Source organism: Microcaecilia unicolor, chromosome 3, assembly GCF_901765095.1.
Source record: "Microcaecilia unicolor chromosome 3, aMicUni1.1, whole genome shotgun sequence".
Taxonomy (NCBI): domain Eukaryota; kingdom Metazoa; phylum Chordata; class Amphibia; order Gymnophiona; family Siphonopidae; genus Microcaecilia; species Microcaecilia unicolor.
The window spans coordinates 404,560,649-404,585,994 of NC_044033.1; the positions used below are offsets into that span (position 1 = coordinate 404,560,649).

The 25,346-nt window shown below is 45.6% G+C and overlaps 1 protein-coding gene across 3 annotated transcripts in view; it reads left to right on the plus strand.

The window, feature by feature from the left end:
• Positions 1-25,346, plus strand: part of RUNX2 (RUNX family transcription factor 2) — a 219,076-nt gene that overhangs the window by 115,805 nt on the left and 77,925 nt on the right. For 2 of the 3 annotated variants that reach the window (XM_030198761.1, XM_030198762.1), the window contains exon 4: positions 10,693-10,866. The exons of the other annotated variant lie outside the window; for it this stretch is intronic. In XM_030198761.1, coding sequence (XP_030054621.1) covers positions 10,693-10,866 — 174 coding nt within the window. The remainder of the gene's footprint in view (positions 1-10,692; positions 10,867-25,346) is intronic. 3 annotated transcript variants of the gene reach the window in all.

Genomic DNA, 25,346 nt, shown 5'->3' on the forward strand with positions numbered 1-25,346 from the left:
TGGCATGGGCGTTTCTAGGGGAAGCCAATCAATCGGTCGAAGATAGCGATCTTATGAAGAGTGAAGTGACAATTAAAAAAAAACCTCTTAGAGATAAGTTCATGTTTTGATTTATTTATTTGGAATTGGAGCACTATTGAGATAGGCAATAGCACATACAGAAAATTAAGAGCAACCTGATGAAAGAAGTGCTGTACCACTTGGCAAAGAAATGTATTGCCTGAAAAAAGTGGTTTTTGCTGAGGGATCTCTTTAATATAAAAAAAGAAAGAAAAAAGAAAAAGGAAAAAAGTAATTAGTAGAAATTGTTAAGTACCATCTTCAAGCATATAATAGAAGCATTTTGGTCTGTATTGCTGTTAGTCATTTATGTAGCAGCGATTAGTCTTGGTTCTAGTCCACTATTTTGTCATTTGTTACCATAGACTGTGGGATTCGATTTGTGAAATACCAATGGGTAAAGAGTAGACATTGGAAGCATTAGCCAGCTACTGAGTTACACTTACCATGTGCTGGCTGTTGCACAGTTAATGCAGGACCACCCCACTGCCTTCTAAATAGGAAGCGCTAACTGTCGGATTCTGTATAGCAAGCCTAGAGATCCGCGCCGAAATCCAGGAGTATTCTATAACAATGTGGGTAATTTAATTGGCTTTTAACCAACTAATCAGCATCGATAGCAGCACTTAAGCAAAAATGAGCACTATTTGGCAATAATTAGTATTTACGCACATAACTACTACTACTACTATTAAACATTTCTTTCTCCGAGGACAAGCAGGCTGCTTGTTCTCACTGATGGGTGACGTCCACGGCAGCCCCTCCAATCGGAAACTTCACTAGCAAAGTCCTTTGCTAGTCCTCGCGCGCCCGCGCGCACCGCGCATGCGCGGCCGTCTTCCCGCCCGAAACCGGCTCGAGCCGGCCAGTCTTCTTTTGTCCGCACTCGGTACGGTCGTGTTTTCGCCGTGTCGAGCCCCGGAAAGTCGACCTCGCGCGTCCAATTTATTTGAGCGTGTTTTTTTCCTTCGGGAAAGTTTTCTCTTAGTCGGGAAGTGCTCCGGAAACCCCCCGCCGGGTTTCGTGTAAATCCTCCCCGTACTTCCAGCTTTTTGCCCCGGTAAGTTTTCTTTCGTCGTCGGGGTAGGCCTCTTTTTGGCCTCGGTCGAGATTTTTCTCCCTCTAAATTTTGGTGCTTCAATTTTCGCCATTTCGGCTTTTGATTTCGCCGGCGTGATTTTTCCGCCCATGACATCGAAGCCTTCCAGCGGCTTCAAGAAGTGCACCCAGTGCGCCCGGGTTATCTCGCTCACTGATCGACACTCGTCGTGTCTTCAGTGTCTGGGGGCCGAGCACCGCCCCCAGAACTGCAGTCTGTGTTCCCTGCTTCAAAGGCGGACTCAGGTAGCGAGACTAGCCCAGTGGAACGTGTTGTTCTCGGGCTCTTCGTCGGCATCGGCACCGGGATCTTCGAGTGCATCGACGTCGTCAGCGTCCAGACCATCTTCCTCGGCCGCCCCTGCATCGAGTGCATCGAGGCATCGGGCCTCTGCATCGGCGCCGAGACATCGGATAGCTGCATCGACGTCGGTGGTACCAGGACCTCGTCTGCTGATGTCGTCGGACGGTGGTGCATCGGGTGGAGTGCAGGTGAGGGCTGTCCATTCCCCTGCTGGTGGCGGTGAGCCCTCGGGTGGGTCTCCGCCTACCCTGAGGGCTCCTGCGGTACAGCCCCCCCGAGATCGACCTTCTTCAGTCTCGGCCCCGAGGAAGCGACGGATGGATTCGACGTCCTCCTCGTCGGTGCCGGGGAGCTCCGGTGACATGCTTCGGAAGAAATCGAAGAAGCATCGACACCGGTCTCCTCCCCGTGTCGGCACCGAGAGCTCTGGGTCGCCGAGGGATTCGGCACCCAGCAGGCATCGGCACCGAGAGGACCGCTCACCCTCTGTTCAAGAGGTGTCGATGCGCTCCGCTCTGGACAGCCCGGAACAGCCTCCACGCCCGGAACAGGTACTGACGTCGACGCCTGCATCGACCTCTCAGCCTTTCTCTGCAGCCACTCTAAACGAGAGCCTCCGGGCCGTTCTCCCAGAGATTCTGGGAGAGCTGTTGCGCCCTACCCCTCCGGTACCGGCGGTGCTTGCGCCTCCGGTACCGTCGAGCGTGGCGCCGGCTGGCCCATCGCCCAGGTTGAGGTCCCCGACGTCGGTACCGCGTGCGGTGCCGACCGCGGCCACCTCCCAGGAAGGCTCCCCGACCACGTCGGCGGAGGGAGCTTCGCCGATGCGGGCAAGGGAGTCTACCTCTCGACGCCCCCATCGTGGACGGGGTTCCACGGAGTCGAGCAGGGCGAGGTTGCAGACACAGGTCCGGGAACTTGTGTCTGACACCGAGGGTGAGGCCTCGTGGGAGGAAGAGGAAGATCCCAGATATTTCTTTGACGAGGAGTCTGAGGGTCTTCCGTCTGATCCCACTCCCTCTCCTGAGAGACAGCTTTCTCCTCCCGAGAGTCTGTCTTTCGCTTCCTTTGTCCGGGAGATGTCTACGGCCATCCCCTTCCCGGTGGTTGTGGAGGACGAGCCCAGGGCTGAAATGTTTGAGCTCCTGGACTATCCTTCTCCACCTAAGGAAGCGTCCACTGTTCCCTTGCACCATGTCCTGAAGAAGACATTGCTTGCGAACTGGACCAAGCCATTAACTAATCCCCACATTCCCAAGAAGATCGAGTCCCAGTACCGGATCCATGGGGACCCAGAGCTGATGCGCACTCAGTTGCCTCATGACTCTGGAGTTGTGGATTTGGCCCTAAAGAAGGCTAAGAGTTCTAGGGAACATGCTTCGGCGCCCCCGGGCAAGGACGCTAGAACCTTAGACTCCTTTGGGAGGAAGGCCTACCATTCCTCTATGCTCGTGTCCAAGATCCAGTCCTACCAGCTCTACACGAGCATATACATGCGGAACAATGTGCGGCAGTTGGCGGGCTTGGTTGATGCTCTTCCCCCTGAGCAAGCCAAGCCTTTTCAGGAGGTGGTCAGGCAGCTGAAGGCGTGCAGAAAATTCCTGGCCAGAGGAGTTTATGACACTTTTGATGTTGCGTCCAGGGCCGCTGCTCAAGGTGTGGTGATGCGCAGGCTCTCATGGCTGCGTGCCGCCGACCTGGAGAATAGACTCCAGCAGCGGATTGCGGACTCGCCTTGCCGTGCGGATAACATTTTTGGCGAAAAAGTCGAACAGGTGGTAGAGTCTCTCCACCAGCGGGACACCGCATTCGACAAGTTCGCCCGCCGGCAGCCTTCAGCTTCTACCTCTACAGGTAGACGATTTTTCGGGGGAAGGAAGACTGTTCCCTATACTTCTGGCAAGCGTAGGTACAATCCTCCTTCCCGACAGCCTGCGGCCCAGGCTAAGCCCCAGCGCGCTCGCTCTCGTCAGCAGCGTGCGACTCAGCAAGGCCCCGCGGCTCCCCAGCAAAAGCAAGGGGCGAGCTTTTGACTGGCTCCAGCAGAGCATAGCCGACATCCAAGTGTCAGTGCCGGGCGACCTGCCTGTCGGAGGGAGGTTGAAAGCTTTTCACCAAAGGTGGCCTCTCATAACCTCCGATCAGTGGGTTCTCCAAATAGTCCGGCAAGGATACACCCTCAATTTGGCCTCAAAACCTCCAAATTGTCCTCCGGGAGCTCAGTCCTACAGCTTCCAGCACAAGCAGGTACTTGCAGAGGAACTCTCCGCCCTTCTCAGCGCCAATGCGGTCGAGCCCGTGCCATCCGGGCAAGAAGGGCTGGGATTCTATTCCAGGTACTTCCTTGTGGAAAAGAAAACAGGGGGGATGCGTCCCATCCTAGACCTAAGGGCCCTGAACAAATATCTCGTAAAAGAAAAGTTCAGGATGCTTTCCCTGGGCACCCTTCTCCCCATGATTCAGCAAAACGATTGGCTATGCTCTCTGGACTTGAAGGATGCCTACACACACATCCCGATACTGCCAGCTCACAGACAGTATCTGCGATTTCAGCTGGGCACACGCCACTTCCAGTACTGTGTGCTACCCTTTGGGCTCGCCTCCGCGCCCAGGGTGTTCACAAAGTGCCTAGCTGTGGTAGCAGCGGCGCTTCGCAGGCTGGGGGTGCACGTGTTCCCATATCTCGACGATTGGCTGGTGAAGAACACATCCGAGGCAGGAGCCCTGCAGTCCATGCAGATGACTATTCGCCTCCTGGAGCTTCTGGGGTTTGTGATAAATTACCCAAAGTCCCATCTTCTCCCAGTGCAGAAACTCGAATTCATCGGAGCCCTGCTGGATTCTCGGACGGCTCGTGCCTATCTCCCAGAGACGAGAGCCAACAACTTGTTGTCCCTCGTCTCGCGGGTGCGAGCGTCCCAGCAGATCACAGCTCGGCAGATGTTGAGATTGCTGGGCCACATGGCCTCCACAGTTCATGTGACTCCCATGGCCCGCCTTCACATGAGATCTGCTCAATGGACCCTAGCCTCCCAGTGGTATCAGGCCGCTGGGGGTCTAGAGGACGTGATCCACCTGTCCACGAGTTTTCTCGAATCCCTGTTTTGGTGGACGATTTGCTCCAATTTGACTCTGGGACGTCCCTTCCAAATTCCTCAGCCACAAAAAGTGCTGACCACGGATGCGTCTCTCCTGGGATGGGGAGCTCATGTCGATGGGCTTCACACCCAAGGAAGTTGGTCCCTCCAAGAACGCGATCTACAGATCAATCTTCTGGAGTTGCGAGCGATCTGGAACGCTCTGAAGGCTTTCAGAGATCGGCTGTCCCACCAAATTATCCAAATTCAGACAGACAATCAGGTTGCCATGTACTATGTCAACAAGCAGGGGGGCACCGGATCTCGCCCCCTGTGTCAGGAAGCCGTCAGCATGTGGCTCTGGGCTCGCCGTCAGGGCATGGTGCTCCAAGCCACATATCTGGCAGGCGTAAACAACAGTCTGGCCGACAGGTTGAGCAGGATTATGCAACCTCACGAGTGGTCGCTCAATTCCCGTGTGGTGCGACAGATCTTCCAGGCGTGGGGCACCCCCCTGGTGGATCTCTTCGCATCTCAAGTGAACCACAAGGTCCCTCAGTTCTGTTCCAGGCTCCAGGCCCACGGCAGACTGGCGTCGGATGCCTTCCTCCTGGATTGGGGGGAAGGTCTGCTGTATGCTTATCCTCCCATACCTCTGGTGGGGAAGACTTTGTTGAAACTCAAGCAAGACCGAGGCACCATGATTCTGATTGCTCCCTTTTGGCCGCGTCAGATCTGGTTCCCTCTTCTTCTGGAGTTATCCTCCGAAGAACCGTGGAGATTGGAGTGTTTTCCGACCCTCATCACGCAGGACGACGGGGCTCTTCTGCATCCCAACCTCCAGTCCCTGGCTCTCACGGCCTGGATGTTGAGGGCGTAGACTTTGCCTCTTTGGGTCTGCCAGAGGGTGTCTCCCGCATCTTGCTTGCTTCCAGGAAAGACTCCACTAAGAGAAGTTACTTCTTTCATTGGAGGAGGTTTGCCGTCTGGTGTGACAGCAAGGCCCTAGATCCTCGCTCTTGTCCTACACAGACCCTGCTTGAATACCTTCTGCACTTGTCTGAGTCTGGTCTGAAGACCAACTCCGTAAGGGTTCACCTTAGTGCAATCAGTGCATACCATTACCAAGTGGAAGGTAAGCCGATCTCAGGACAGCCTTTAGTTGTTCGCTTCATGAGAGGTTTGCTTTTGTCAAAGCCCCCTGTCAAGCCTCCTACAGTGTCATGGGATCTCAATGTCGTTCTCACCCAGCTGATGAAACCTCCTTTTGAGCCACTGAATTCCTGCCATCCGAAGTACTTGACCTGGAAGGTCATTTTCTTGGTGGCAGTTACTTCAGCTCGTAGAGTCAGTGAGCTTCAGGCCCTGGTAGCCCAGGCCCCTTACACCAAATTTCATCACAACAGAGTAGTCCTCCGCACTCACCCTAAGTTTCTGCCAAAGGTCGTGTCGGAGTTCCATCTGAACCAGTCAATTGTCTTGCCAACATTCTTTCCCCGTCCTCATTCCTGCCCTGCTGAACGTCAGCTGCACACATTGGACTGCAAGAGAGCATTGGCCTTCTACCTGGAGCGGACACAGCCCACCAGACAGTCCGCCCAATTGTTTGTTTCTTTTGACCCCAATAGGAGGGGAGTGGCTGTAGGGAAACGCACCATATCCAATTGGCTAGCAGATTGCATTTCCTTCACTTACGCCCAGGCGGGGCTGGCTCTTGAGGGTCATGTCACGGCTCATAATGTTAGAGCCATGGCTGCGTCGGTAGCCCACTTGAAGTCAGCCTCCATTGAAGAAATTTGCAAAGCTGCGACGTGGTCATCTGTCCACACATTCACATCTCATTACTGCCTGCAGCAGGATACCCGACGCGACAGTCGGTTCGGGCAGTCAGTTCTTCAGAACCTGTTTGGGCTTTAGGATCCAACTCCACCCCCCGAGGGCCCTGTTTGTTCTGTTCCAGGCTACACTCTCAGTTAGTTGGTAAATTTTTTTAGGTCAATCTCAGTATGTCCTCGCCGTTGCGAGGCCCAATTGACCAATGTTGTTGTTTTGAGTGAGCCTGGGGGCTAGGGATACCCCATCAGTGAGAACAAGCAGCCTGCTTGTCCTCGGAGAAAGCGAATGCTACATACCTGTAGAAGGTATTCTCCGAGGACAGCAGGCTGATTGTTCTCACAAACCCGCCCGCCTCCCCTTTGGAGTTGAGTCTTCCCTTGAAGTGTATTGTCTTGCTACATACTGGACTGGCCGGCTCGAGCCGGTTTCGGGCGGGAAGACGGCCGCGCATGCGCGGTGCGCGCGGGCGCGCGAGGACTAGCAAAGGACTTTGCTAGTGAAGTTTCCGATTGGAGGGGCTGCCGTGGACGTCACCCATCAGTGAGAACAATCAGCCTGCTGTCCTCGGAGAATACCTTCTACAGGTATGTAGCATTCGCTATAGCGCTACTAGACTTACACAGCGCTGTACAAATTAACATGAAAAGACAGTCCCTGCTCAACAGAGCTTACAATCTAAATTGGAGAGACGAACAGACAGCTAGGGGTGGGGAAATTGCAGTGGTAGGGGTGCTAAGTGAGGGTGTTGAGTAAGAGAGTCATGGTTAGGAGTCGAAAGCAGTAGCAAAGAGGTGGGCTTTAAGCCTAGACTTGAAGACAGCCAGAGACTGAGCCTGATGTAACATATCATGATAAAGCGTATTCTGTAATGAACTGCACCTAAATTCTAATGCGCGTAGTTCAAAAGGGGCATGGCTATTGGCGTAGAAATGGGAAATGAATGGGCATTTTAAAAGTTACATGCATAGTTATAGAATATGACCCAGTTTGCGTAAATCTACATGCAGGGATTTATGCCACGTTTTTGTTGGTGTAAATGGAGGCATATAGTTTTAGGCACATGGATATCAACTAAACATATTCTATATACTGTGCCTAAATCTAGGTGCTTATAGAATACACTTAGGAAGATATGTTTACCGCATGGATTTTTAAAGCGACTTATATAGAATCCGGCCTTAAGTGCTTCCGTGTTAACTGAGGGCAGGTGCATTAATCTGAATATTAACATATGATCTGCACTGAACAATAGTGGGATTATCCTTTCTTGATGCAGTGTAAGTTTTGGGCTGCTGCTCAATAAAATTCTGACTTCTGGATCCTCCTACCTTGATATTATGGCGGAATCAGATGAGTGAACTGTTTAACATGGAACATTTATCTGTAAAAACTAAAGCTGTCCAGGTATGGAGGGAATTCTTGCATATCTAGACTGCATATCTGTATACCTTACCAACTAGAGCACGCTCTGCTATCCTGAACAACTTGGAACTTTAATTTTGATTGTTGTAAGCTATGAGTTTATCAGATATATGACTCACGGTGCTGGGTTTGCTAGTGAAAGATTGTGTAAAGGGGGAGGGCTGGGAGTAAGGGGTATTTTGATATCACTCTTAGATGTTGCGCATTTTGCCATGTTATTTCTTCCTGTTTAATACTAGTAAACATACTTAAACATAAAATTCTAAGTTTTTAGTTTATTAAGGCCAAAACATAGGGGCCCTTTTACTAAGCTGCGTAAGCGCCTATTCATGTCCAAAGCACGCCAATTCAGAGTTACCGTCTAGCTACCACATAGCCCTTGCGGTAATTTCATTTTTGTTGCACATCTGAAAAATATTTTTAATTTTCTGGCATGCTCAGCTACGTGCCAAGTGGCATTTGACTTGCGTAGGTCATTACTGCCCGGTTACCGCATGAGGCTTTACCACTAGGTCAATGGCTGGCGGTAAGGTCTCAGACCCAAAATGGATTAAAAATGAAAATTTTTTCCCTAGCACACGTCTAATATAAATACAATAACTCTCTGCCCTTGAGACCTTAGACTGATTGGTACAGGAGGCAAAAATCCTTAGAGATGTGTATTCACATAAATAAATATGTATATTACAGGTCCAATATTCAAAGGATTTATGCTCCTAAATTTGGGGCCCTTTTACAAAAATGCGTAAAAAATGGGCTTAGTAGGTTTTAACACGGGTCTTTCTCATCCATTAAGCCCATTTTTAATGTAGCAGAAAAATAGGGCCTTTTCTTTTTATATTTTTACGGGTCCTGTGCTAATTTTGCCATTAGTGTGCGAGACCTGCAAAAGATTAACACTTGGGTCCAAGAAAACAAAAAGGCAGACAGTCTGCAAACTCCAAAGTGGAAAAATAGAACAAAGCAGATCGTTAAAAAACAAAATATAATTTATTAATGAGAACCAAAGAATTGTATATAAATCAGCCCGACACAGGCCATGTTTCACCCAGCAGGGCTGCTTCAGGGGCTACACAATGATCCTTTACTGTCACAATATAGTGGATATATATTGATGAAAACGACTGCAAAAAATGTACAGAAGATCGCAATCATTGATCATCTGGATTATATATTGAAAAAACAGCTCAGTCAAATAGACCAAAAAAGAGTACTGACATGAAATCAATCGGACACCCTCTTGACTCTGTGTCGGGCTGATTTATATACAATTCTTTGGTTCTCATTAATAAAAGATTAACACTTGAGCACTTACTTCCTTCTATTTAGGCAGCGCTAAATGTTCCTGTGTTAACCCTGCGGAAGCTAGCGTGCCAGCTGGTTAACACTTCCACGCCCATTTCTCCGCCAATGACTTGCCCCCTGTTAAAAAAAAAAAATACATAAAAGTAACGCTTGTCCAACCAGACAAATTACTGCAAAACGGTGTAATACATTTTATGGTAAGCCTTTTCTCGCATGCTAAGCCAACGTTAGGACTTAGCACACTGGAGCCTTTTTACTAAGCCATGGTAGGCTCCACACACATGCAACGTGTGCCAAAATGAGACTACCACCAGGCCAGCATGCCCTCTTGGTGGTAATTTCAGATTTGGCACGCACCCATAACGCCTGAATGAATAATTTATTTATTTCCTGCTACAAGTGCCGGTTCCGGCGGTAACCGCCACTTGTCGTGTGCCAACCAGTCACAGCACGTGTAGCGCGTGAGCCTTTACCACTTGATCAATGGGTGGCTTTAAGGTCTCAGGCCGGTTTTGGGCGCACGCTGTTTTCATTTTTACTGCAGGCCCGTTTCCCGTCCCATTAACCCCCCCCCCCCCCCCCCCCCCCATTTTATGAAGATGCGATAGAGACTGGCCCGGTGCATGCCAAATACACACGCCTACTCTACCGCAGACCACTTTTTACCGCAGCTTAGTAAAAGGACCCCTTTAATAAAAGGGCCCCATTGAGAGGTATGCTCCTAAATTGACTTCCTAAATTTATGTTTATATTTTCACTAAACTTGGGCAGGGAAGAAATTTAGGGCCCTATTTACTAAGGCGCGTTAGCGTTTTTCACGCACCTACAATTAGCGCGCATGCTAATTGTGCCTGTAACGCGGCTTAGTAAACAGGGCCCTTAGGAGCTTAGCACTGATTCTCCTCACTAGGCTCATAAAACATAACTTTTAAGCTTCTAAACTCAGATGAATTTTCAGCTGAAAACTTAGGCTCCTGAAAATAGGTTACAAATTTAGGGCTTCTTTTATCAAGCCGTGCTAGCGGTTCCTGGTGCGGCAATTTTGACAATGCCCGTTCACTTTGAATGGGCTCCGTCGGCATTTCTGCATGGGAACCGCTAGTGTGGCTTGATGAAAAAGGACCTAAGGAGGCTAAGGGCCCTGTTTACTAATGTGCACTAATGTTTGTGGCACACGCTAAACGCTAGAGACACCCATATTTTCCTATGGGCGTCTCTAGCATTAGCATTCGCTAATTTTTAGGGCATGCTAAAAATGCTAGTGCGCCTATAGCGAGGCTTATTAAATTGGGCCCTAACGTAAGAGGCTAAGGGCCCTGTTTACTAGCAACACTAAGGGTGCATTAGCGTTTTTAGCATTTGCTAAACGCTAAGTCACCCATAGGAACATATGCGTGACTCTAGCGTGTAGCGAGTGCTAATTTTAGCATGCGCTAAAAATGCTAGTGCGACTTAGTAAACAGGACCCTAAATTTAGGAACTCAGATTTTTTTTTTTTAATATTGGGTCTACATATGCAAGTAGATATTGTATAGTACATGATTTACTACGAACAACAACAATAATTCTTTAATGGTTTGCTGTTTTCAGGGCACAGACAGAAGCTTGATGACTCTAAACCTAGTTTGTTCTCTGATCGCCTCAGTGATTTAGGGCGCATTTCTCATCCCAGTATGAGAGTGGGTGTCCCAACTCAGAGTCCACGACCTTCCCTGAACTCTGCACCAAGTCCTTTTAATCCACAAGGGCAGAGTCAGATTACAGGTAAGGGACAGAACCATTTGTTTGGGTTGCATGGACAATGGTAATCACTGGTGAGGGATTTTTTACACTGGGTGATTGTCTGACGCTGTTTCAGAGTGAAATAAAACTTGCAGTCTGTAGTGGAAGCCATTGAGACATCTCAGACTGCAGTGTATGATTTCACGGGTGGTTTCTTTTGAAATGACAGAATACTTTTTTGCTGATAAAGTACTGTACATTTTTCGCTATAATTTAGGCATGTTAACATCTTATCTTAAAAACTACAGATGTTGGATTTTAGTTTTAATTGCTCGACTTTTCTAAATCCAATCTGAAGCTGAATTATAATTCTGGTGGTGTAGTTATTTCCCACCCTAAGGGGCTTAAATTAAAGGACTAGATTTATGAACCTAAGTTAGGGGCCCTTTTACTAAACTGTGGTAAAATTTGTAGCTACTGTGGCATAACGTGAGAATATACCATGCACTAGCTGCAAATTATATGCACCACCCAGTGTGGTGGAACCAGCATTAAAGTAGCAATTAGCATGCGGTACCTGGTCGTAGTTAATGCTTGTTATTTTGAAGGCGGTTAGTGCTTCTACATTAACTGTGTTAACTTCTTAGAGCTTGGTAAGTGTAACACCTTTGAAAATGCTAGTTCTGCCCCTACTGATGCTAGTTATGACCTTGAGCAAGTCACATTGCTTTCCTTTGCCTCAGGTACAGCTTAAACTGTAAGCCTACCTGGACAGGGAAATAATTTGTGTAATTTGCCTTGAGCTCACATTTGCATAAGCAAGTAACAAAATCTAAAATTACAATATACTGTAATTCTCTGTTTTTTAAAAATAGTTTTTGACCCTGCAGCTTCCTCCTGCCCGTTTGGGGGTCCAGGTCAATCATAACCATGCCTAGAGTGAAGGGGTACGCAGAACACTGCCCCTCACTCTTAAGAAGGATCACTCAGGTACTGCGATCCACCTTAAAACCCTTAGCCCCACCCAGGGAGGAAGAGAGGTAGGAGGGGTGGAGTCAAAATCAGGAACTATAAAAGGCAGGGCCAGAGTTGGGTTAAGGAAGCCCAGGGAAGGAAGAACTAAAGCCCCAGCCTTTACTGAATACATCTAGCTGCTGTGATCTGGCTGTTAAGCCAATCTTTTGTTTGAAGATTTGTGAGCCTTGTTCTGAGGTCTGGCTGGAACTAGAGCTGGAAATCCAAAGAGAGAAACTACAAACTGTGTTTGGAGCTTGGCAGTAACAGGCCATAGACTGTGTTTTGGGCCCTGTTAGCCACAGGCCCATGCTAGGACTTTCCCCCCCTCTGAAGATAATAGACTTTACCTTTGTGAAGTAACAGGCCTCAGATTTAAGTTAATAAAGCACTTATTTCATGTTTAGAACCTTGTCCAGCTGTGTTATTGTGAAGGTCTACCCTCAACACTCGCTCTCAGTATTACATTTGGTGTTAGAAGTGAGATCTTTGAGCTTATCCTGCCAGAGGAAGCTGGATCCTTAACCTCTGGGCCTCTTGAAGATGCCATGCTGGGACATTGAGCAAAAGGGGTTAGCCCTGCCCTTGTTAGGGGAGGGGAGTGTATATTTAGTGCTCAACAGGCAGGTTTTATTTTTGTTTTCCTCATGCAGTGTGCATTTCTGAGTGAAACCTCTACAGCAGAAGCATGGAGAGGCTGCTCCAGGCCCTAGTGGAAGCCCAGCAGAAGCTGCAGCAAGTAGCACAGAGGCAATGGGAGCACTAGGAAGCCTCCAAAAGATCTGTGGAAGCCCAGAAGAGTTCCCTGACCCAGGTGACGCAAGCCTTACAGTTTCCCAGATCGCACCCTCCGGCTCCGGTGTTACAGAAGATGGTACTGGAGGACAACCCGGGCTATTTCTTGACCAATTTTGAAAAAATTCCCGCCTTGCTGGTTGGTCAGAAGCATCATGGACAACTTGTCTAGGAAATGTACTGACTGGTAGCAGCCAGAAAGCATTCCAATATGTCAATCTCGGGATGGCCAACTGTGCGGAAGTAAAAGCCGCCATTTTGGAGAGGGCGGGTTGCACCTAAGAGGCCTACCAGCAGCGCTTCCGGAAGGGGTCCCTGCAAGTTAAAGAAAACCCCTGGAGTTTCTTCTACTGACTGAACATAGTAAAATGATGGCAGAAAAAGACCTGCATGGTCCATCCAGTCTGCCCAACAAGATAAACTCATATGTGCTACTTTTTGTGTATACCTTACCTTGATTTGTACCTGTCCTTTTCAGGGCACAGACCGTGTAAGTCTGCCCAGCACTATCCCCGCCTTCCAAACACCAGCCCCGCCTCCCACCACCAGCTCTGGCACAGACCGTATAAGTCTGCCCAGCACTATCCCTGCCTCCCACCACCGGCTCTGGCACAGACCATATAAGTCTGCCCAGCACCACTGATTAGTTAGTTAACCAATTAAATTACATGCATCCTTATAGAATATGCTCTGATTTCCACACAGAAATTAAGGCGCCATATATAGAATCTTAGGGTTAACTTGTATATCGCATATTTGCAAGGGGACATACAAATGGGCAGAGCTTGGGCACAGTAAGGATAGGGCTCAAATGTGCGTACGTTATAGAATGGTGCAAGTTATGTGTGCATCTGCAGCTTGATGGTTGGCGTGATTATGCCTAATTTGTAAGCATACTGGTATAAAAGGAAGTAGGCACCTATATTCTTTATAGAATAGTTTATAGCTTATTTACATATATATTCAATAGGCTCCTACCAGATGCTCAGTGATAAAATTATGCTCAAAATATTTAAATGAGCTGCCAAAATAAAATAAGATCATGCAGAGTAGCTCCTTTAAGTATAGAATGGCTTGCATTAACACTCATACCTGTGTTAATGTGGGCATTAATGTAAAAGGTTTGACCACAACTCTGAAGGTGCAGTTAAAGATTTCTGTGCTGAAAACTAGTCTAGACTGACTGGCCCTACCAGCAGATGGGAGGCATGGAGGGGCATAATCGAACGCGAGCACCCATCTCCATGGGTGTCTATGTCCGAAAACGGGTACGTGAAGAAGCGGGACAGACCGTATTTTCAAAAAAAATGGGCGTCCATCTTTTGTTTTGAAAATACGGTTTGAACAGATCAAATGCCCATGGATTTGGTCCTTTCTGAGCTGGGCGTTTTTTTTTTTTTTGCGATAATGGAAAATAAAAACGCCCAGCTCAGAAACGTCCTAATCCAAGCCATTTGGTCGTGGGAGAGGCAAGTTTACAACACTGCCATAGCTTTTAGGGGTGAAGGGGGCAACTACATGTGGGTACAGTGGGTTTCAGAAGCCTCCCATTTACCACCACAAGTGGTACAGGTGGGGGGGAGGGGATGGGCCTGGGTCTGCCTGCCTGAAGTGCACTGCAGTACCCACTAAAAGTGCTCCAGGGACAGGACTTTTTGCTGGTGTATAACCTTGGCACAGCAGTTGACATCTAAAGACTAATCTCGCTGAAAACGTCCTTTATTTGAATAAGCACCTTTACTCTCAGTTAACTGCAGATCAGAGGTTGTGCCCACTGGCAACGAGTCTCCCTGGTACTGAGATGAGCAGTAGGTCAGAGCTGGCAGAATGGTGTACAATGCCCTCTTTCAGCCACATTCAAGGGAAGAACTAAGTTCTGTAACATGGCTAACAGGTGAAAGGGATATAAAACTGACTTACAAAAATGGCCACTACCTCATGGACTACCGGAAACACAACAGGGCACACTCTGACCCAGTAAGCAGAGGGAAAAGCACCATGGGAGTACAGCCTACCAACTACCAACATCGTGAGCATTTAACACAAGCTAGTGGAATCACAGAGCCCAATACCCTACACCCACCACAATGCATTGCTGATGTGACTGCAGTGCCCTTATCAGAAAAGGTGTCACACTCACCCGAGAGCCACATCAGAACCAGGGAAAGGCTGTCACAGGATAGAACACATTCTGCTGTCATTCAGGTGGGTACGGAATTTGAGGCTGGCATACAGGCTGGGAAAAAAAGTTTGTAAAGTGGGTTTCTTTTGGTGGGAGGGGGTTAGTGACCACTGGGGGAGTCAGGGCAGGTGATCCCCGATTCCCTCCAGTGGTCATCTGGTCAGTTGGGGCACTTTTTGGGGGACTTGTTCGTGAAAAAAAGGGTCCAAAAAGTGACCCAAAATCGCGGTAAAATGCCTTTTTTTCGATTATCACCTAAAGACGCCCATCTCTGCTCGGCTGATAACCACGCCCCAGTCCCGCCTTCACCACGCCTCCGACACGCCCCATCAACTTTATTCGTTCCCGCGACGGAGTGCAGTTGAAGACGCCCAAAATCGGCTTTCGATTATACCGATTTGGGCACCCGCGAGAGAAAGACATCCATCTCCTGATTTAGGTCGGAATATAGGCGTTTTTCTCTTTCGATTATAAGGTGGATAGTATCTGAATTGTTTCAATGAATACCAGTAACAAGAGTGATGCAGCCTGGGATATCTCTGTATTTCTCTGCCTTCAGCAGATGGTTCCATGTTACAGGGAGCCTTATCTCAGGTTTGACTGGTGCCGCAAGATATTGCTTCTATGCAGACCTTCTCCCCATGGTATAGTTCATGGCCTGGAGCTCTTGAGGTTGAGTCTTGGCCTAGGCTTTGATTCCAGGGGCTGTCCATGGATCTTTATCTCTTTGAGTGTGGATATATCCTTCCCTCCAGGGCTCTGAACTCTAGTCCACAGGCTTCACTTGTGAGGCCAGCCAGCAATGGTCCTTAGAGGTCTCATCCAGCGGGGTGAGAAGTTTTCTTCTTCCTCCCACCCACCATCTCCTCAGATTTTTCCTATAGACTTAAAAAACAAACAAACCAGGGTGTCATTTTGTCTGCCTTCTTAAAGTTGAAAACAAAAAGGGCCGATATTCAGTGTTTATTCCGAACCCAGAAATTCAATGCCACATGTGTGTTCTGGTAGCACCAGATTAGCCCTGTCAGCTGTGGTAAGCTGTTCTTGTTTAAGGCAGGAGCCGGTCTTCATGGAGGCCTGGATCCCTTTTGGCTTACAGCATGGTCCTTTGCTGTGGGCATGTCAGCCTTCCACATCTCTGGCATATCTCCATGGCTTATAGACTTTTGAGTGCTAGTGTGCAGAGCAGCAGGTCTTGTCAAGGTGTTGTGGATCTGTCATTGATCTTGGCCTTTTTGCTGTGTGATCTTGACCAGGGCCTAACGTTTAATTCTCTGAAGATTCAGAGATAGGATTGATGAGCTCTCTCTGTCTGCGCAGCTGGATGTAGATTGATTATTGCAGGCAATTAAGCAAATTCAATCTCTGTTGGAGGGGTAATGCACCCTTCGGATCTTAGGGCCCTGTTTACTAAGCTGCGTAGGCATTTTTAGTGCATGCTAATGCTAAAGACACCCATAGGAATATATGGGTGTCTCTAGCATTAGTGTGCTAAAAATGCTACAGAGTGGCATAGTAAACAGGGCCTTTGATTTGTTCCTTTGGGCTCTTTCAAAACCACCTTTTGAACCTTTGAAACCTACTTCTTTGAAGGATTTGTCATTGAAGATGACCTGTTAAGCAGCTATCTGTTTGGGTAGGAGGATGTCTGAATTGCAGGCTTTTTCCTTACCTTACCTGTTCTTTTTGACTGGCTCTGACTCCATCAAGGTGGTGCCTTCTTTTCTTCCAAAGGTGATTTCTCTCTTTCATCTAAATCAAATGATAGTGCCTCCAGCATTCTCAGAGACAGTCAATTTGAGTTCTGCCCAAACCCTTCATAAGCTGGATTTCTGCAGAGACCTCTTGCATTACTTAGAGGTCACAAATTCCTTTCAAAAGATAGACTTTTCACAGGTTGCTATACACAGAAATGCAGTCCTTGAAAACTGCACTATATGTAGTTATGCTTATGACTGTGGCCTCCACTACATGAATAAGTTTTAGTCTGAAATGAACAAGGTGTTTCTGGGAATGGGATGGGAGCACATATGCACATTCTGTTTGATTTTCACAATTCTGCTTGCAAGTTTATGAAAATGTACTTACATAAATGGGTGAAGATTTTTGCATATATTTTTTCTGGCCAGTTTTCTTTTTGAAAATTAATTTAAGGTTTGCAGGTAAAAAGTACCAGCAAGTACATGCACTTTTTGAAAGCTGCCTGCTTAAAACTTTGTAAGCTAATGCCAATATTTTATATTGAGCCCTTCAGCACATTGACAGTGGATTTAACATCTAATAGAGAATACGCGAGAGTCAGTTTTAGATCTTTTATGTGATCAATGTCTGATCATAACTATGATTGTTTTTTCACTAGGAAAAATAAATCTAGTCAATTGGATTTTCCTTATAAGTCTTATCTAGTGAACAAACATCAGACATTTGACAGGAGTTTGAGTCAGCTCTTAGTGATTTAGTATTTTCTTGCCAGTTCAGTATATAATTTTTAACACTCAGAACTTCTTTCTTGCCAGGGGTTGTACATTGTGTTACAGCTGGGTGAACACCGATTTAAGGCCAGGGCATTGGTAGACTGCTTTAATTATACCTGCAAGGAGCACTTGCACCTTTTTGTTTATCTTGGTGTATTATTTTGTAATAGTGTAGGTGTTAACCTTGTTGTATTATGCCAATGAAATACAGATCATTACAAAGAGCAGATAGCTATAGACTGAGGTAAATATGTAGAAGAATTTCCCTTCCGGGAATAAAGAACCTAGAGAGATTTTCAAGACTGAACATGTGACCAGCTGTAAAAATGCATAACAAAGGGCACGAGCATAGATGTAAGCTTCATATGTTCCAGGCACAATGAAAAGCATTCTAGAAGTTCATTCAGTATAAACAGAGAAAACGTCTTTAGAGTTTCAGGCTCTTGTATAATAATTGAGCTCGTTCATTTGTTTGACAGTGGCACTCACAGTATAGAGTGATTTTAGGATTTACTGTTTCAAATATGATTAAATATGAGTCAACAGTTGAATTATGCACCTCACTATCTCATTCCAGAGCAGTAAAAGCAACATGTTAAAAAATCTAAAAAAAAAGGAGAGCTTCAGAACTTGCACTTAAAGCAAAACCCCTAATTCTATAAAAGTCCCCCAAATTGTGGCGCTCAATTTGCATATGTAATTTAATTGAATAACGAGCTAAACAGCGCCAATAATTTGCTTTTTAACGAGCAATTAGCATTAATTAGATATAATTAGCATCTACAAACGTAAATTTAAGTGTGGGATCCATGCCTAAAATTTACGTGCGATCTGAAAGACGGTTGTGGAAATGGGAGGGTCACGGGCGTAATGAGGGCATTCCTAAAATTTATATGCGCTGTTATAGAATAACGGGAATACACACCTAACTTAGGGCCTCTTTTACTAAGCCGCGAAGGCGCCTACGTGCGCCCAACACGCACCAAATTGGAGTTACCACCCGGTTACCGTGTGGTCCTTGCGGTAATTTCAATTGTGGCACACGTCCACTACACGTGTCTGAAAAATATTTTTTATTTTCTGGCGCATAGTGGACGTGTGCCAAGTGGCATCTGATGCGTGTAGGTCATTACCGGCCAAATTCTTTACCGCTAGGTCTATGGCTGGCGGTAAGGTCTCAGACCCAAAGTGGACGCGTGGCAATTTTGATTTTGCTGCATATCCATTTTTGGCAAAAAAAGGCCTTTTTTACAGGTGGGCTGAAAAATGATTCTGCATGCGTCCAAAACCCGCGCCTACACTACCGAAGGCCATTTTTCAGCACGCCATTATAAAAGGACTCCTTAGGCATTTACATTTGCAGCATGTATCAGTTAGTGCCTAAGTTTAAGAGTGGCTTCTAGAATAGCGCTTTTTTTGGTGCCATATATAGAATCTAGCCTATAGGGAGTAATTTTGAAAAGATCGCTGACATTTAGGAGATAGGATGCTGTGCAGTACGCACAAATTCTATATTGGCAGTTACACTCATAATTGCTATTATAGAATACTAGCATAAATCGGCACATATGCACCAGTATTTGGGTGTTGCTGCTTACACCATGTAAACTGCAAATGACCACATGGTATTCTATAGCAGAATCTGGGCGCCCAGGTTGCATTATAGAATGAGTTTCTACTGAGCGTCCTTGGGGTGTTAAAATGGAGACATCCAGTTGTAGAAAGCTACGTACCATTGCAGCTGGCTGTTAGCTTACAGGTTCTTGTTTTTTAAGCTTCCTGGTGAATGCAGCTTTTTAAAAAGATGAAGTATTCCTATCTGACATAATTTCCTGTTGCTCGGCATTGCTCAGCATCTGTTACAAACATGGCATTTAACCACTGAGTGGAAATGTGTGAGTCTCTAAGGCACAAGATGGTGCAGTGAAAGATACTAGTCTTATACAATGGCACTTGAGTTTAGTAAAGACAGTATTCAACAGGGATTTAGAGGCTATATTATAAAACATTTACAGTGAAAAGCAAATATTAAAAAAAAAAAAGAAAACAACTTGTGCTACTGGAGGAGAATGTTCTTCTTCTCCAGGATGTGGCTGTCACAGCTCAGTCTGCATTAATAGAATGTTTTTGCCCCTGCAGAAGAATACCTGCAGAGGTTCATTATTTGCTTTTTCTGACATATCATGCATATGTAACAAAGTGAAAGAAGATATAAAAATTGTGGGGGAGGGGGTGAGGAACCATGCACAGAAGTAGAAAATAAGTACATAAGCATCGCCATGCTTGGACAGACCAAGGATTCATCGAGCCCAGCACCCTGTCACCGACAGTGGCCAAAACAACAAGCAATTTGTCCCGCCCATCCTAGAAATACTCGTCCATTCAATAACATTCTATGGCTTTTTCCTCCAGGAAGCTGTCCAACCCTTCTTTGAAATCCGCTAAGTTAACTGCCTTAACCACCTTTTCCGGCAACTGAAAATGGTTGCTTGCTTTTAGAGATTGTAAATGGCAGGGATATACATCAAACATATAAACGGCAAGCGACCGACTCACCTGCAAATGCACAGTCGAGTCGGAACGCTGAGAGTGTAGAAGTCCAAGCCCCGCCTCCACCAGCAGTACAGCCCAATAGGGAGGAGGGCTTGGACATGGGCGTGGAAATCGGAGGAGGAGGGAGCAAGGAGGGAAGGAGGGGGCGGGACTGAGGGAAACAGACACTGGGGGGAGGGCAGGGGAGAGAGCAGGGTTGGTGGATGGGGGGGGGGGGGAGGCCATAGGAAAACAAAAAACTAGCCCGTTGTTACGGGCTTAACGGCTAGTAAGTACATAACAAGTATATAGTACTGCTATACTGGGACAGACCAAAGGATCATCAAGCCCAGCATCCTGTTTCCAACAGTGGTCAATCCAGGTCACAAATATCTGGCAAGATCCAAAAAAAGTACATAACATTTTATGCTGCTTATCCCAGAAATAAGCAGTGGATTTTCGCCAAGTCCATTTTAATAATGGTCTGTGGACTTTTCCTTTAGGAAGCCGTCCAAACCTTTTTAAAACCCCGCTAAACTAGCTGCCTTTACCACATTCTCTGGCAACAAATTCCAGAGTTTAATTACTCGTTGAGTGAAGAAAAATGTTCTCTGATTCATTTTAAATTTACTATTTTGTAGCTTCATTGAATGCCCCCTAGTCCTAGTATTTTTGGAAAGAGTAAACAGGCATGCTTAAGTGGATTTTAAATCATCTAAAAATATATGTATAAGTTCACAATGGGCCAAATTCTATAAATGGTACCTTAAAAATCGGCCCCAAGAAACCATACGGTTAACGTGATTCTGTAAACTACGCCTAAAATTATGCATATTTTATAGAATATGCGAACGCACAGTTCTTGCAACTAAAATTTAGGCACACACATTTAGGCTGCTTAAAACAAGGCCTAAATACCTGTGTCTAAGTTAGGCGCAGATAGGGTGTACTCTATAACAGTATGCCTACAACCCACACCCATGGCCACACCCTCTTTTCGACTGCACGCGTGAGAATTTATGTGCACCATGTTATAGAATATGCCTCGAAAATTGTGCTCATAAATTCTAATTAAAACCAATTATTGGTGCTGATTGGCTTGTTAATCAATTAAGTTGCGCATGCAATTTGGCCATGTGACCAAATTAGCGTGCACAACTTACCCTATATAAAATTTGGGGGAGTGGGGGTAATGTTATATAGCCTTTTCTGTGTGTCAAGCATGTTTTAGGGAAAATGGCTCTTATAAAATTGCAGTCAGACATTCTCTCTCTCTCTCTTTTACCTTCTTTGGGGAAGAGGTAAATATGTGTGACCCTTGCGTGATACTGTGGGCCACTGGAAGAGCCTACTTTATAATGGCTTTTATCCTGTTGTGAAATCATCTTCCTATATTTATAAATTGGACATGATAAGAAAAGAGTAATTCTGGGGAACATTTCAGGCTTATATTGTGAACTCATGTTGTAACTTACATTTTCAAAGTTATCTGCTCATGCGCTAGCGTTTCTGCCTAGACTGTTGTTTTGTAAGCACACCAGTTCTGTCTTTCAGTGGCCCTGGTTCACCAGAAGGGTTTTTGCAAGTGTATGGACCTAACTATCTGTGTTACTACCATGATGTCCTATACAAAGTTATCCTATAATTTCTATGTATAAATGAGGTAATTCTATAAAGTCATTTTTACTTACGAATGGCTTCATAAAATACCAGCTGTCATAAAAGTACATGCTATGATATGATGGCACATACTTTGCCAGTAGGCATGCACAAGGACAGAGTTTGGGTGGAGCATGGACAAAGTTCACAAGAACACTGTCTAAATCAGGGGTGTCCAACCTCAGCCCTAGAGGACTGCAGTCCAGTCAGGTCTTCAGGATTTCCACAATGAATATTCATGAAATCTATTTGCATACAATGGAGGCAGTGCATGCAAATAGATCTTATAAATATTTACTGCTACGCTAAATAATGAGTACACTCTTTTTCAATCTAGTTACTAATACCAATAATTCCCTTCAAAAGTAACTGCACATGTTCTTTTCTACAAAGTTTTAATTATTATTTCAATCACCATTTAACAAATCCAATATATATTTTTTAAGTAACAGTTTCTCCTTGCCTACAACACCAATCACACACAATCATACCCTCTCATACTCACTCATCCTATCTCTAATTAAAATGCAATTTAACTCTTTCCCACAAAGAGATGAACTTAGAACATTTACCTATTGCTTAACCCAGTCACAAAAAGATTTACCAGATCACAAAATGTTTTAACAAAACTATCATATTCTTCAGTTCTCTTGCTAATCTTAAATTTATGCTTTTTTTGCCAGAAGCTGAAGCACATAACACTGGCGAGACCCACAGTTTCAATGTTAGCAAACTGAATCAAATGGTTTTAACCACATAATCCTTATTATAGTCCACTGTTCATTCTCTTCTTCAGTACTCAAGTGACCTATAAACTCTTCAAAATCCAGTTCTATGGTAGTTTGGCTTACACTGCTCCTCACATGTACCCTGTTGAAATTATCCAGTGATAGAAGCCGGCATCAAACCCGACGCAATCGCTGCGTTTCACACAGGCGTCATCAGGGGTTTAACTTATCACAAATTCAACACACATCCTCGGCTGCATAACCAAAGCGGGCCTCCCACAGATGCCTGGAGCAATGACGTCTTGTTCTTCAACGTACTGTAGGCAAGGGGAAACTGTGTTACTTACAAAATACGTATTGGATTTGTTAATTGGTGATTGAAATAATAATAATAAACATTTTGTAGAAAAGAACATGTGTGGTTACTTTTGAAGGGAATTATGCATATTGACTGGGGAAATCCCTGAAAATCTGATTAGTTTGCAGTCCTCGAAGACTGAGGTTGGACACCCCTAATCTAGACAGTGTTCTTGTAAACTTTGCCCACACTCCACCCAAACTCTGTCCTTGTACGTGCCTACTGGCAAAGTATGTGCCATCATATCATGGCATGTACTTTTCTGACAGTTGGTATTTTATGCAGCCATTCATATACAAAAATGACTTTATAGAATTACCTCCTTTATGCACAGAAAGTAGTGAATAACTGTATAGGACATCATGGTAGTAACACAGATAGTTAGGTCCATACACTTACAAAATCCCGTCTGGTGAACCAGGGCCACTGAGAGACAGAGCTGGGCCCAGGGCAGGGCCATCACAGCTGCAGCCGCTGCCCCCCGACTCGTGACAGAGCCACCACCCCCCACTTGGGAAGCAGCTCTCGCTACCGCCCTTCACTTGCTCACTCGCTCAGGCTGCCACCACCCCCGCTTTTACCTTCCTGCTTCAGTGCATCTGCTCCTCCCCGGCATCTAAGGGGGGGCCTGGCGCTGGGGTCTGTCTTTCTTCTGCTCCTGTGTGCTGGGACTGGGTTATCATATTAACTCAATCACCTGGTACCTGACTGGAGCAAGAGAGAGACAGACCCTGGCACTGGGCCCCCCTTGGATGCCAGGCCTGGGGAATTTTGCCCCTCCTGCCCCCCCTTTTGACAGGTGAACACAAGACCCTTTCTAAAACACAAATAATGTTGCCAAAGGAGCATATGTATTTGGCAAGATGCACATTAAAAAAAATCATTTTACAAAAGAAAATGTTCAAAAAAGAGTGGGATCACTTGGAGCTTTGCATGTGTAAGCTTGATTTTGCTGCTTGTGTGCATAAGTGGCAGATTATGTAAAAGTATACATTTGTGGGGAACTGATTAAGGAGCCGAGCTGGACTGCAATGATTTTTATTGATTTTTTTTATGTTGATTCTTCACAACTACAATTGTTCTTTGATCAGAGAAGTGGTATAGAAATGTGTCAAAATGTTGGCATTTTGAAGTGGTTTTGAACACCTGAGAGGTAAACCCAACTCCCTCTCAAGCTGCCCTCCAATGCCCAGATCGAAACTGTTATATGTGATTCAAAGTAAGGGTAAGGGCTGATGGGGAAATAACTTGCCCAGATAGCTATCCAGGCACAGGCACCAAACATCACCGATTGCCGGACAAATTCTGGGAGCTGTGGAGCATTTAGATATTCAGTGCTCTATATTGACTTCTACTGACAAAATTAGTTTCTCTGCTAGTGGGAATTTTTTATTTTTAATATTTTTATTTTCATTGCAGTACAGGAGCACAACACATCAACCAACAATCAAATAATACAGAAACACACCAAGGAAGTATAAAATACCAGCATAGACCAACTGGAATGACAAACAGCAAGAATTTAGGGGTCCTTTTAGAAAGGTGTGCTAGTGTTTTTAATGCACGCTAAAAATAAGCATGTGCTAAATGCTAGAGATACCCCTAGGAATATATGGGTGTCTCTAGCGTTTAGCATACTCTAAAACTTAGCACGTGTTAAAAACGCTAGCACACCTTTGAAAAAAGACCCCATAATATAAGCAAACTAGTCACACTATAGAATTTAAAATTCCAATATGGCATCCCTCTTGAACTCTATAAAATGAATGACTGCATTGCCTTTTTTCTAAACAAAGGAAAAAGAAAAATGCAAAATTCCTTGCCCATTCAAACCCTAATATACACCATTCCCAAAGGGTTCCTCACATTCACTCATCCAAGCATCCCCAATCCATCCCCCACTCCCCGCTTCCCCAAATGTGTGAGAACAGTTAGGGTCTCTATTCATGATACTGTTTTCTTGGGTAAGTTAGGAAATTTTAAAACAAAGCACCTATGCAGTAGGTACTTGATATGAATTGCATAAGTGCTTTTGTGCATTCTTATAATTATTATGCAAGCAACTTGTAGTTAGGCACCCTACTGAAAATGAGGAAAGAAATCTGCCAAAATTTATTGCATAGATTTTTGACTCTGAAATATTTTTGAGGAACCTTGCAGCTCTTTTACTAAGCTGCACTAGTAAATGGACTTAGCGTGTCCTTAGACAGGCCTTTCCCACATGAAGCCCATTTCTAGCACAGGGCTTTTTATTATTTGTTTAATTTCTGGCCATGCGTTATGGTTAGCATTATAGTGTGCAGCAATTTAAAAAAATTATCATGGGAGCACTTACCACGTGCTGTTAAGGAGGTGCTAAGGAATCCCGTGTTATAAATGCACTAACCAGTTGGCGTGTCAGCACTGTCAGCATGCTAGCTGGTTAGCACATCCATGCCCTTTCTCTGCCCCTGACATGCCCCCTCCCCCCAAAATTACCATCTGGTTAGTGCATGTAGATGGCAAAAACTAATGCAGAATGCTTTAGTGCATTGTGTATTGAACATTTTTGTTGCATTAGGCATGTGTTCGCACCTAATGCAGTTTAATAAAAGAGCTCCCATATTCTTGACACATGAGTTGTTTTTCCTTTAAGAAAGGAAAAGGACTTGATATACTGCCTTTCTGGGGTTTTTGCAAGTGCAGTCAAAGTGGTTTACATAATGTATACAGGCACTTATTTGTACCTGGGGCAATGAAGAGTTAAGTGACTTACCCAGAGTCATAAGGAGCTACAGTGG